Source organism: Xenopus tropicalis, chromosome 6, assembly GCF_000004195.4.
Source record: "Xenopus tropicalis strain Nigerian chromosome 6, UCB_Xtro_10.0, whole genome shotgun sequence".
NCBI classification, from domain to species: domain Eukaryota; kingdom Metazoa; phylum Chordata; class Amphibia; order Anura; family Pipidae; genus Xenopus; species Xenopus tropicalis.
In genome coordinates this window covers 50,874,394-50,888,054 of record NC_030682.2, presented here as the reverse complement: position 1 = coordinate 50,888,054, position 13,661 = coordinate 50,874,394, and the positions used below count along the sequence as shown (strand labels likewise).

General features: G+C 39.9%; 1 protein-coding gene across 3 annotated transcripts in view; it reads right to left on the bottom strand.

Moving 5' to 3' along the window:
• ano10 (anoctamin 10) overlaps positions 1–12,981 on the bottom strand; it is a 116,907-nt gene extending 103,926 nt beyond the window's left edge. Inside the window, exons 1-5 of one of the 3 annotated variants that reach the window (XR_001924777.2) lie at positions 12,835–12,979; positions 12,139–12,334; positions 9,277–9,428; positions 6,245–6,427; positions 5,721–5,855 (exon numbers count right to left, since the gene is read on the bottom strand). Coding sequence is in view for 2 of the 3 variants with exons in the window: in XM_012965541.3 (XP_012820995.1) it covers positions 5,721–5,855; positions 6,245–6,427; positions 9,277–9,415 (457 nt within the window). In the remaining variant the exon portion in view is untranslated. Of the gene's footprint in view, positions 1–5,720; positions 5,856–6,244; positions 6,428–9,276; positions 9,429–12,138; positions 12,335–12,834 lie in introns of all 3 variants that reach the window. The other 2 variants (XM_012965541.3, XM_002937850.5) reach the window with 2 other exon arrangements.
• Between the last annotated feature and the right edge of the window lie 680 nt (positions 12,982–13,661).

Below are 13,661 nucleotides of genomic sequence, written 5' to 3'. Positions count from 1 at the left end.
AGGAATTTTGGAGTCAGAGTTGGCAAAAATGTACTGACTCCGATTCCTAATAAATTTAAATTGTAATAAAAAGAAACTCCAATATGTTACAATATCCTATTTCATAGATAACAGTTGTAGTAAAACCTAGTGCATAGCTGTTTCACTAGTATGAAGTCCAGCTGAGCTATCACAAGCTTGTTGTTTTCATTTTTGTCTTTTGTTCAAACTTTAGGTTTAAGGAATGTTTGTAGTTTCTTTAATAATTAAAATAGAAAGCCACAAGGACATAGGCTTAGTTTTGACCCTCATTCATGTTGGCAGTCACAGGCTTGGATGGTCAATAGGGTAGAGCATCAGCTTCCTAGCCAGTAGTTCTTTGGTTTGTTCCCAAAAGCAAACACCATCTTCATATAGCTTTAAAATTGCTGAGCTTTGGCTGCAATGAAACACCTTGTATGTTGTGTTCTTTCATCAACATGGAAAACACATTAGTATATTAAAGGAACAGTAACACCAAAAAATTAAATACCTTAGGCTCAGGCTGTAATCACCCACATTTTTCACCTGTTCACACCTCAGACAGACTGTAGGAGAACTGCCAGCATTGAGTCAGTGTATGCTGTCTGTGCGTGCCATACACACAGGCAGCATAGGGCAGACAGAGTATGACACACATAGGCAGGGTAGGGCAGGCAGAGTATGGCATACACAGGCAGCATAGAGAAGGCAGAGTACTGCCTGTGTGTGCCATACTCTCCCTGCCCTATGCGGCCTGTGTGTGCCATACTCTGCCTGCTCTACCCTGCCTGTGTGTGCCATACTCTCCCTGCCCTACCCTGCCTGTGTATGCCATACTCTGCCTGCTCTGCCCTACCTGTGTGTACCATACTCTGCCTGCTCTACCCTGCCTGTGTGTGCCATACTCTGCCTGCCCTATTCTGCCTGTGTGTGCCATACTCTGCCTGCCCTACCCTGCCAGTGTGTGCCATACTCTACCTGCCCTATGCTGCTTGTGTGTGCACCATACTTTGCCTGCCCTTTGCTGCCTGTGTGTACCATACTCTGCCTGTTCTACCCTGCCTGTGTGTGCCATACTCTGCCTGCCCTATTCTGCCTGTGTGTGCCATACTCTGCCTGCCCTTAGCTGCCTGTGTGTGCCATACTCTGCCTGCCCTATGCTACTTGTGTGTGCCATACTTTGCCTGCCCAATGCTGCTGTGGGAGGTGAACCTGGCAGGGGTTTGTTGTGGGAGTTTGTTTGCATTTGAAAATAGTCAATATATGGTCACTAAGATATGTAATTATGGGCTGGGGGTTGCTGAGCTATCCACAGGCGAAGTGGAGGCATAGGCATTTAAGGGTGTGTCATAATATGACATAGTATAATTCTTTCACATATGAATGAAGGGTGATATCCCTACAGTGAGCACCTAGGCCAGGTGGGTAAGTCTGGGTAACCCTGGCTTCGATTCGTTGGAACTTTTGTAAATATAATACTTTTTTGTCTGAGCATCTCCTGTGAGCTGCAACTTACAGTTTAGGGAATTGCTCCTCTTTGTTCTTATATACACTGATCAAAAAAATAAAGGGAACACAAAAATAAGACCTAGATCTGAATGAATGAAATATTCTTATTTAATACTTTGTTCTTTACATAGCTGAATGTGCTGACAACAAAATCACACAAAGTGTGATTGTGTCAGCAGTTCCTGCAAGACAAAGGCATTGCTATGGACTGGCTCGCCCGTTCCCCAGACCTGAATCAAATTGAGCACATCTGGGACATCATGTCTCGCTTCATCCACCAACGCCACATTGCACCACAGACTGTCCAGGAGTTGGTGGATGCTTTAGTGCAGGTCTGGGAGGAGATCCCTCAGGAGACCATCCACCAACTCATCAGGAGCATGCTCAGGTGTTGTAGGGAGGTCATACAGGCACATGGAGGCCACACACACTACTGAGCCTCATTTTGACTTGTTTTAAGGACATTGCATCAAAGTTGGATCAGCCTGTAGTGTAATAAATTTCCATTGATAATTTTTGTGGGATTTTGCTGTCAGCACATTCAACTATGTAAAGAACGGAGTATTTAAGGATGTCTTATTTTTGTGTTCCCTTTATTTTTTTGAGCAGTGTATTATATGTGTATGTACAAAGTATGTATGTAACACCAGGTGACATCAGCATAAAGCATGCAACTTATAAGTACAGGTATGGGACCTGTTATCCAGACCTTGGAGTTTTCCAGATAAGGGATCTTTCCGTAATTTGGATCTCCATAACTTAAGTCTCCTAAAAATAATTTAAATATTGAATAAACCCAATAGGCTTGTTTTGCCTCCAATAAGGATTAATGATAGCTTAGTTGGGATCATTCCGACACAAGGTACTATTTTCTTATTACAGAAAAAGGAAATCATTTCTAAAAATTAGAATTATTTGCTTATAATGGAGTCTATGGGAGATGGACTTCTGAACTTTCTGGATAATGGGTTTCCGGTTAAAGGATCCCATACCTGCACCACAATAAGTCCTTAAGGCTGATGCCACACGTGGCGTTTTTACGCTGCATTTTTTCTCAGCCTTAGGCTGATGCCACACGTGGCGTTTTTACACTGCATTTTTTCTCAGCCTAAAAACGCAGCAGAAGCCACACAACCCCTGACTATGGCGTTTTTCAGCCTAGTACTGGTGACGTAGCAAATCCCGTTTCCATGGTGCTAATAGTGCAAAATAGTAAAAAACGCTGCGTATTTCAGCTAGGTCTGGCAGCTGCCTTTGTGTATACATAGGAATAGCTTGCTTTGCAAAGACTGGCGTATTTCAGCCAACGCTTGAAAAATCCGTGCTAAGGCGTTTTCTAGCGTATTTCCGCATTGTGTGGTTTACTTCGAGTCTTTTCAAGTTATTTCTATGGATGATGATATCAGGCATTTTTCAGCCGCTGAGAGAATTAGAAAATACGCAGCGTAAAAACGCCACGTGTGGCATCAGCCTTATTAGATAATTAATTTATGTGATATAGGTATTCTAGCAGAGATATATGTCTGTATTCAGGAATAGTTTTTTCATACCAACAATGTTATAATATGTAATGCATCACCTTCAGCACAACAAGGTCCCAAGCAGTGAAATATTAGGTGCTGTCAGCAATTTGACATGGACTTGATGTGCTGACTGGAGAGTCAGCAAATCAGGTCTATGTCACATCACTAACAGGACACAATATTTCACTACAGGGAGACTTAACAAGCTGTGCTGAACTAGAAGAAATCAGATTTCATCCTGCTGTCACAGCTTTAAATCTACAGTGGACATAGAAGAAACAGTAAGGCGGTTATGGAGTGAGCTGCGCCTCCTGGCACCAATCTCTTCACTGGGTGCCATATTTTTCATTTGTGCAGAGAGCAGCAACCCCGAAAGCACAAGTGCTCAGTAAGTGAGCACTAAGAGGTGCACTCAGTGGTGAAACGCAAAGAATCTTTAGAGGGGCTCCGCACACACTGTAAACCACGCACTTCCCCCTCCGTGCCTGCTTGTGTGTGCACGTCTACCTGTGTGGGCAGCGGACGAGCAAATTTTCCCTAAAGAAATGTGGTTATAGAGGACGATGACTGTCCCTGCGACCATGGGGTCTGCATCCTCTATAGTTACACCACTGGGCACACTCTTGCACTTACACCCTAGAAGACTGGAAATTACCCCTTCTGTCTTCATCGTCCTAGCCAGTTTACCATGGCTGGGTGGCACAGAAGTTACGAATGAAAGTGCTTTTTAAATAAATTAATAATTGGTGGACATCTAAAATATACACAAATATGACTATAAATCAAACTATGACTTCTTCAGATATATTTTACTAGAATTTATTTTAAAGTCTACATATAAAGAGGATATTTTTTCCATTTAAAAATACTTCTTTTCCTATAAAACAAAGTCCACGTAACTGCACTTTGCTACACCAACAGCTTCCAATTATTGATTGCTAAAGGAAGCTTTAATCACTCAGTGCTTTAAAGTAATTTAAAATAATATGACTCATTAACCATGACTGCTGAATTGCAGAACAGAAATCAAAATAACTCCTGGACGAAATTCTGCAACGCCCCTTACAAAACAAGGTAGTTTAAAAGGAGAATTAAACCCATCAGCATTTTTTTGGAAAGTTACCATGCATAGTTAGAATTTGATTGCCCAACCTATATGGAAGTTACCTAAACCCCAACTTTATGCCTTATAAAGCATCATATCTCAAATTGGCAGCATAGAATGGCACCTTAGCAATGTTCTAAAACATTAACAAAACATTGGCATCCTGGATTGTCATAAAAGGCACCCCTGCAAAAGTGAATCTGTTGTCTGCAAAAATGGAATACCAAGATGAATTGAAGCTATTCTAAAAGTTGACCAATACCCTACCAATATCCTATGAAAAACTGTTACATGTACACATATATGCAAATCCACACACACATATGCCAAGCCTGAAAGTTTTATATAGGGTCAACAAAAATGGCAAAACTCACAAAACAGTGAGACCTTTAGCCTGCCAACTGACTAAAAGAAGAATACAATAAGCTTTGGCAAATTAACTTTGCATTAGTAATAATTCTCTTTGCATTGGTAAATATTCACATTTTTTCACCAGCTGTAATTTCTCCAGTGAATATTTCCAGTTTACTGAAAAGGGGAAAATATACTAACAATTTTTCACACAGAATTTATGCCAAGAAGAAATTTGGCACATTTCTCTCACAACAGCATACAGTACATATAATTTGTTAATAAATATGAGATATAGTAAGGGGATATGCCTGGTAAACTGAGGTGAACTTTGGCAGGGTTAGGTTAGTTTTATTTATTCTACCTGCAGCTAATCACTGATTGGTTGCTATGGGTTACTGCCCATGTGCTAATTTGCCCAGTGTTTATAAATGAGCCCCACAGTGTTTGAAGTCAGACTTGTAGAGAGCTACCTTACACCTTAGGGAACTGTGCCTTGCGCCTCTATCACAGTAAGCCTGATATTCAATGATAGAGATTTAGTCACCCACAACAAATCTCTGCTACTGTGGGCGACTAATCACTCAAAAATGCCTGGTGGAAAGGCCTACACATGTCTTTCAAAGTCATGTTAAATTTCCTCCTGCATTACAGGATTAATACAGATTTTTAAACCTAGCATTGGGCATGTTATACACTAAAAAAATGGGATCAATTTTGGATGGAAAAGAAAATAAGTTGTATCTGATATCAACTGATATCAATAATAGCTAATGGAATCGAACTGCACCACAAGCCGTTTGCCCACCATTTGTACAGTTATGGGATCTATTATCCAGAATGCTCAAAACCTGGGGTTTTGCAGATAAGGGATCTTTCTGTAATTTGGATCTCCATACCTTAAGTTTTCTAAAAATCATTTAAACATTACATAAACCCTATAGGATTGTTTTGCCTCCATCATAGATTCATGCAGCTTAGTTCTGATTAGTTCCAAGTACAAGCTACGGTTTGATTTTTACAGAGAAAAAGGAAATAGCTTGAAGAAATTGAAATTATTTACTTAAAATAGAGCCTATGGGAGTTGCCATTCTATAATTTGGAGCTTTCTGGATAACAGATTTCTGGCCAACAGATCCTATACCTATACTGAATTAAGCATTTTTATAATGTTTTTTTTTACTCTAGTAAAATAATATACTTGCTAAAATCACACAAAAAATATGACTTACAAATAGACTTCCCAGGATAAAGCTTTGAATTTGGGTAGCCAGGGATATTTTTCTCGTCTTGAGCTCGAAGATTATCCAGTTCATATTTTATTATATACTGACAATCTGCCATGCTAAGGAAATTCTCTCCATCTTCTGCGAAGCCGGAAAAGGAGAAAGTCATACAATTACTTTAACATTATTAGCTGTATCTAAAACAGGGGATAAAATATGGTTTACACTTACATGTGTGTTATCAATTGGCTTTAATTTAAATTAATGTTGTTCAAATGCTTTCACAGGTTTTACACAACACAAAAAAACATACAACATGGGTATGATAATTTTCTAATTTTACTGGGGGTGACAAAATGTGTGCCATCAATGCATTACTCCTTATTCTCTATTCATGGAAACATTTCTAGAATGTTTTAAAAAGTTGCTACTACAACATATGCCTTTCATGTATCATAACATATTACAACATATGTCTTTCAGGTTTGGAAACTGATTTTAAAATTGAAATGCTGAAAGCTGCATTTTACCTGTCCAATCTTTATATTCTTTACGATTACTGTAAATGAAAGGTTTCATTGAGCCATCAATACATTCCTTCACCATTCCCACAGATTCTGCCCCTAGAAGCAGGCGTTTTGTGGAACCACCAACAACGTAAATGTATTCTTCATCATTTGATATGACAAGCGGTTTGATCAGCAGTTGGGTACCTTTTATTAGAAAAAAATAATAATGCAATTTTTAGATTTAAAAATTGTTTTCCACCTACATAGGATGCAGGATGTATGAACCAGTTTTAACAGTTTAGAAAGCGGTTACCAACTTACATAGTTTATATGAGAGGGAGGATGAAACTGAATTATTTTTGGGAAAGTGATAACAAAAAAGAAAGCAACTAAAGTAATTAGTTGTGATATACTCTTCAAACATTATAAGGGTTATTTACAACAGCAAGTGCAGTGAGCACTCTTCAATTTCAAGCACAATCAGCAGTGGAACAGGAAGTAGAAGGAAGGCAGGAGCTGTGAGCACAACTATACATAAGAAATTTGCAGGAAATTTTGCTGTTCTGGTATGGTGATCAGCCACCGTAAGCTTACCAGTCCAGGACTTTTGCACTGCCTGTAGGTAGTGCTCAGCATACAAAAGCATACAGCAATGGTATACAGGGATTCAGTCACTGCAGTGGACAGACATCCTCTGATGTCAATTGCAACACAGGAGCTACCCGTTGCTGTGGATATTGTATTTTTATAATATGGTGTCATGTGTTTTCTACATTAAATGAAAGCTGCCCGTGAAAGCTGGGATACTTTCTATACTTTGTCAAAACACATGGACATAGGTTATTATGACCAGAGATTTGTAGTCACCTTCATATAATATCTGAACTAAGGATAAAATAAATACTGATTAAACGCGGGCCATGACAGCTTTCTGACACGATCTGCACACATAGTGGATTTGGTATGGAAATGATTGACTATGCATTTTGGCGCCAAAATCAGCTTTATAAACACAGCTCGAGCATCCACCAGTAATCAGTACATTTATTATTCAATTTGTGTGAACCTGTCTGCTTACCCCTTCTCAACTATCAATAAAGCAGGGGAGAGCCTTTTGTTTCTCAGAAAAAAATAAATATGTTTTGCAGTTTACAAAATAAATAAATAATATATACAGTGGTGTGAAAAACTATTTGCCCCCTTCCTGATTTCTTATTCTTTTGCATGTTTGTCACACAAAATGTTTCTGATCATCAAACACATTTAACTATTAGTCAAAGATAACACAAGTAAACACAAAATGCAGTTTTTAAATTAGGGTTTTTATTATTTAGGGAGAAAAAAAATCCAAACCTACATGGCCCTGTGTGAAAAAGTAATTGCCCCCTGAACCTAATAACTGGTTGGGCCACCCTTAGCAGCAATAACTGCAATCAAGCGTTTGCGATAACTTGCAACGAGTCTTTTACAGCGCTCTGGAGGAATTTTGGCCCACTCATTTTTGCAGAATTGTTGTAATTCAGCTTTATTTGAGGGTTTTCTAGCATGAACCGCCTTTTTAAGGTCATGCCACAACATCTCAATAGGATTCAGGTCAGGACTTTGACTAGGCCACTCCAAAGTCTTCATTTTGTTTTTCTTCAGCCATTCAGAGGTGGATTTGCTGGTGTGTTTTGGGTCATTGTCCTGCTGCAGCACCCAAGATCGCTTCAGCTTGAGTTGACGAACAGATGGCCGGATATTCTCCTTCAGGATTTTTTGGTAGACAGTAGAATTCATGGTTCCATCTATCACAGCAAGCCTTCCAGGTCCTGAAGCAGCAAAACAACCCCAGACCATCACACTACCACCACCATATTTTACTGTTGGTATGATGTTCTTTTTCTGAAACGCTGTGTTACTTTTACGCCAGATGTAACGGGACATGCACCTTCCAAAAAGTTCAACTTTTGTCTCGTCGGTCCACAAGGTATTTTCCCAAAAGTCTTGGCAATCATTGAGATGTTTTTAGCAAAATTGAGATGAGCCTTAATGTTCTTTTTGCTTAAAAGTGGTTTGCGCCTTGGAAATCTGCCATGCAGGCCGTTTTTGCCCAGTCTCTTTCTTATGGTGGAGTCGTGAACACTGACCTTAATTGAGGCAAGTGAGGCCAGCAGTTCTTTAGATGTTGTCCTGGGGTCTTTTGTGGCCTCTCGGATGAGTTGTCTCTGCGCTCTTGGGGTAATTTTGGCCTGGGAAGGTTCACCACTGTTCCATGTTTTTGCCATTTGTGGATAATGGCTCTCATTGTGGTTCGCTGGAGTCCCAAAGCTTTAGAAATGGCTTTATAACCTTTACCAGACTGATAGATCTCAATTACTTTTGTTCTCATTTGTTCCTGAATTTCTTTGGATCTTGGCATGATGTCTAGCTTTTGAGGTGCTTTTGGTCTACTTCTCTGTGTCAGGTAGCTCCTATTTAAGTGATTTCTTGATTGAAACAGGTGTGGCAGTAATCAGGCCTGGGGGTGACTACAGAAATTGAACTCAGGTGTGATAAACCACAGTTAAGGCTGATGCCACACACGGCGTAGGGCTGATTTTTTCGGCAAGTGGAAAAACGCTTGCCGAAAAATCAGCCCTACGCCTGCTACTTGTGCCTGCACCCGAATGAATGAGATACGCTCGGGTGCAGGCACATGTAGCCGATATACGCAAGAAAAGCGTTTATCCGCTTGCCGAAAATTTCAGCCCTACGCCTCGTGTGGCATCAGCCTAAGTTATTTTTTAACAAGGGGGGCAATCACTTTTTCACACAGGGCCATGTAGATTTGGAGTTTTTTTTCTCCCTTAATAACGTAAACCTTCATTTAAAAACTGCATTTTGTGTTCAATTATGTATCTTTGACTAATAGTTAACAGTTTTTGATGAGCAGAAACATTTAAGTGTGACAAACATGCAAAAGAATAAGAAATCAGGAAGTAACAAATAGTTTTTCACACCACTGTATATATATATTTTTTTTTTATATGTAATTATCCTTTCCTTTTATCCACTGTATGGCATGTAATTACCTCCATCTTTCTTCTTGTCCCTTATTTTCTTGACAAGCCATTCTCTAGTTTCCTCTTTTGCATCTTTGGCTAGCTCTATTACCACCAAAGGTTGGAACTCTAGGTCAGGAGGGTCAAGTTTTGATAGGTGTCTTTTCATTTTGGGATGTTACCTATACAGAAAAAGTTTTGTTAGAACATTATGCACACAGGCAATAACCTTGGTCGCAGCCATATGAGAATGAAGACACCAATGAGATATATCTGCATTGGTAACTGTGGAACACTTCATATACAAAATGAAATACAAAACTGCCCTTAATCAGACCCAGGGCATCTATAAGGGCAATGACACAGGGAGCTATTCCTAGCCAGCTACTTGTTGCGGCTACACAATAGACAATAATAATAATGGTCTCTACATGTATTTTAGCAGAGACAATTTTCAGTATTTTCTATGGCAGGGTATTTTCTGGCATTCTGTAGCTGCAACAAATAGCTGCTACGAAGTAGCACTGTGTGTCATATTTTTATATGAATGTGACTTAAAACATCATCTGATTTTCAAATAAGCTTTAAATAGTAGATGATGAAAACCTAGTTAAGCAAATGAAACAAAATTTATGATATTTTTACACAACATTGCTGTTCAGTTTTCTGATGGTGGACTCATGAACATCAACATTCGCCAACGTGAGACAGACCCTTAGATACTTAGAAGTTACCCTGTGTTCTGCCTTGCAGTTGGAGTTATCTTTCATGTTCAACAACTTCTGGGTAGGGTAACAATGGTCTTGAATTTCCTACATTTGTACACAATCTGACCAGATTAGTGGAGTCCAAACTCCTTAGAGAAAGTTTTGTAACCTTTTTCAGCTTTATGGGCATCAAAAACTCTTTTTCCTACACTTTTTCCTCTCTCTTGGATATATTTGTATATAGGGATTTTGAATCTCAAGCTGCAGGCATACCTTCAGTTCTCTCAATAGTGCCCTTAAGTCTCCCCATATTTCTCTCATTCAGATGATCAGAAGTCTCATAGGAAAAAAAAACCCTGAGACCTGTAAAGAAAGTTCCCATAATGCCTTACTCCTGCACTGAGAGCAAGACTGGTGTACATGCACAGTTAGTAAGACTATGAGGAAGCTTCCTGCTGATTGGCTCAGATCCACATTCCTAAGGGGGGGGGAGCTCTTAGCATTCTTGAGGGAGTGGGGAGCAGGAGAGGGAAGAGAACTACACAGACTCTGGCACAGGAAAACAAACAGACAAGAAATCCTGTTTCTTTTGAAAGAGAACTGAGTGCAGCTTTTCTGTGAGTGCTTATGGCTGTATTTACATAGACCTTTCTGATAAAGTTTCCTTAGTTTTTACCTTTCCTTCTCCTTTAACAAGAGTTGAAGGCCTGCAATAATTTTCCTTAGTTTTTACCTTTCCTTCTCCTTTAACAAGAGTTGAAGGCCTGCAAGACTGGTGTACATGCACAGTTAGTAAGACTATGAGGAAGCTTCCTGCTGATTGGCTCAGATCCACATTCCTAAGGGGGGGGGGAGCTCTTAGCATTCTTGAGGGAGTGGGGAGCAGGAGAGGGAAGAGAACTACACAGACTCTGGCACAGGAAAACAAACAGACAAGAAATCCTGTTTCTTTTGAAAGAGAACTGAGTGCAGCTTTTCTGTGAGTGCTTATGGCTGTATTTACATAGACCTTTCTGATAAAGTTTCCTTAGTTTTTACCTTTCCTTCTCCTTTAACAAGAGTTGAAGGCCTGCAAGTTGAGCACCAATAATTAAAAGTGTTAATATTGTCATCTTGCCTTACTTTTGCTATCTTATTGTACTACAACCCTTTCCAGTATGTACTACTTTCAAAGGTGCCTGTGTTTAAAGGTCAAGTAAAGGAAGGTCCACTGATTCAGTCATTATGTTTATTTCCCTGCAGTGGTGCTCCTTTTAGCAAAAAACTGCTAACGGCTGGGAAAATTTTATTTTCCTATCCTAAGCATCTCTAGCATTAACTGTCACTTGCGTAAAATTGTGAAACCTTTAATCGACTGTGTATGCCCAAGTCACGGACACTTAGGAATAAGGTAAGATGGTGAATGGCACTCTGTTAATAATTTCCCTGGGTTGGTACAATTTTTGCCTAAAAGAAAACACTGGATTTTACATTACATCTGCTTTATGGGATCCTAGGGGGTTGCTTACACTTTAAAGACACACAATTTGTGTTGCAGCAAAATGCGCTGACTCTGGTTCCAACATATTGCATGCTCTAAACATAATTAAATTAGGGTGTGGCATTATGCAGACCTAGTTTACTAGGGTGTATAAAAGCTCATTACATACTGTAAGGCTCATGTGCAAACTCAAAAGCAAAGTGTCAGTTTGGATGCAAAACTGAGCAGGGTTTGACACTTTTTTTTAAGTGCTAGTTTTGGAGAAAATGCTGAATTGTAGGTAACAAACCTCCCAATTTGCATCCAAGAACTTGACATTATCATGCCTTTATAAATAAAACTGGCATTTGTAGGTTTCTGTGTAGCAGCACTTTCCATGCTATGTGTACCTTTTATGTGCATTGCACACTTGTGTTTCTGGGCACCAGTAGCATTGCACACAAGCCAACACTGGGGTATATTTATCAAGCTGTGTAAAAAGTGCATTGAAGCATTACCAATGATGTTGCCCAGGGCAACCAATCAACAATTAAATTTCAACAGTTAGAAAACCAAAGCAAAGCATCTGATTGGCTGCCATGAGCAACATCATCAATAATGTTTTGCTCCACTTTTTACACAAAAACCCCCTTTAGGTGTCACTCTGTATGACAGCACACTTAAAATAAGGTGCCTTGTAAAAGAATAAGCGCACAATATACACACCTTACTTTGTGACTATCTTACACACACTGTACTGTTCAGTTTGGCCCCGTTCTGCTTCTCAGCATCTCATGTAGTCGCAAAACAGAAGAGCAGAAATTCTCATTTTTACACTGGGAAATGACTCCAGACAGGAACAGTCTGCTCTCAGGGCCGGGGCTGAGAGCCGCAGAGCAGGAAGTGAAGAGACAGTGATTGGCTAAACAGCAAAAGGGGCGGGGAGAAGAGGTGCAGAGTTAGGGTTCGTCTAAAAATGTACATTTATTAAGGGAATGTAAAATAAATACGACTGGCTAACACATATCGGTTTAAGCGTTCCAACTACAACCATGTAAAAAGTATTTGTTAAACACTGCTCGGATGAAGCCCACAGCTGTATAATTGTGCCTTATGCCTAAATATAATTCAGATTGTGTAGCTAACTATATAATTCATTTCCCACATTGCCACTACCCATGCAGAGTAAAACTGACTGTTAGCGGGGTGCACAACAGGTCCCAAAGAAAAACTACGAAGAAAAATTCCAAAAGAGCCTGCACTGACCAGAATAATAATTCATCATGTACTCTACAAAGCAGCTCTATTTCCTGATAAAGTAATACTGCCAGTTCTTATGGTATGTACTGCTTAGTTTCATCCAAACTGGCTATAAAGCAGAAAAGGCCGATTAAGAGCGAAATAAAGAAACCAGTTATTTACCAGTCAGCTGCCCCCAGTGCCCGGCAGTGCAGAAAGCTTGTGAGGGAGTCAGCTGCGGGCTGCGCTGTCAGCACCAATGGGTGTGGCTCTGCTAACAGAAGCCCAAATCAGAGAGGCTTCCTTCTCAGGCTTTGCCATGCTCTCTTAAACCCTTATAAACATCGCTGAGCCGTAACATAAAGTTATCAGGCTATACCATCATCTGGAAACAGCGTGATGCAAGTTAGCGAGGATTGTGTTGCCCAAGACCTGTATACTGAATTGAAAACCTCAGCATTCCTAGTTGTTCCCTTACTAAAGGCAGACTTGGGGGATTGTTTGATGAGGAAGGCAGCTGAAGGCACCTTTCTGTTCTGCTTGGATATACTAAACCGAACCCGAACCGTTGTCCCTTGACAAGGGAAAGTAGAATCACAAGGGTTGATATCCCCAAGGTGTGGTACTCACTAGCAGTACAGGGAACTACCTTCAAGCATGTGAACTTCAGAAGAGAAAGGAGAACAGTGAACCACCCTCGACAGACATGGGAGAGGATGAATTACAAAATGGGGACACCACAAGAAAAGCTATGTGGCCTATTACCCATTTATTAAAATGGTGGTATTTGTGTGGATGAATAAATCATTTATGATCTGCTTTTCAGCATTGAAATTGGTTTTATCCACAGATAAATGGTCTCTGTGTAGAGCCAAGCCTAGAAACCACTATGAATGAGAAACAGCCAGAGATAAGAAAAGGATTTTCTTATCTCCAAAGTTTTTTAAGTATGTTAATAGTAAAAAGATGCAGGTTGAGGGTGTGGCCCCACTGAGTTATAGTAACAATAT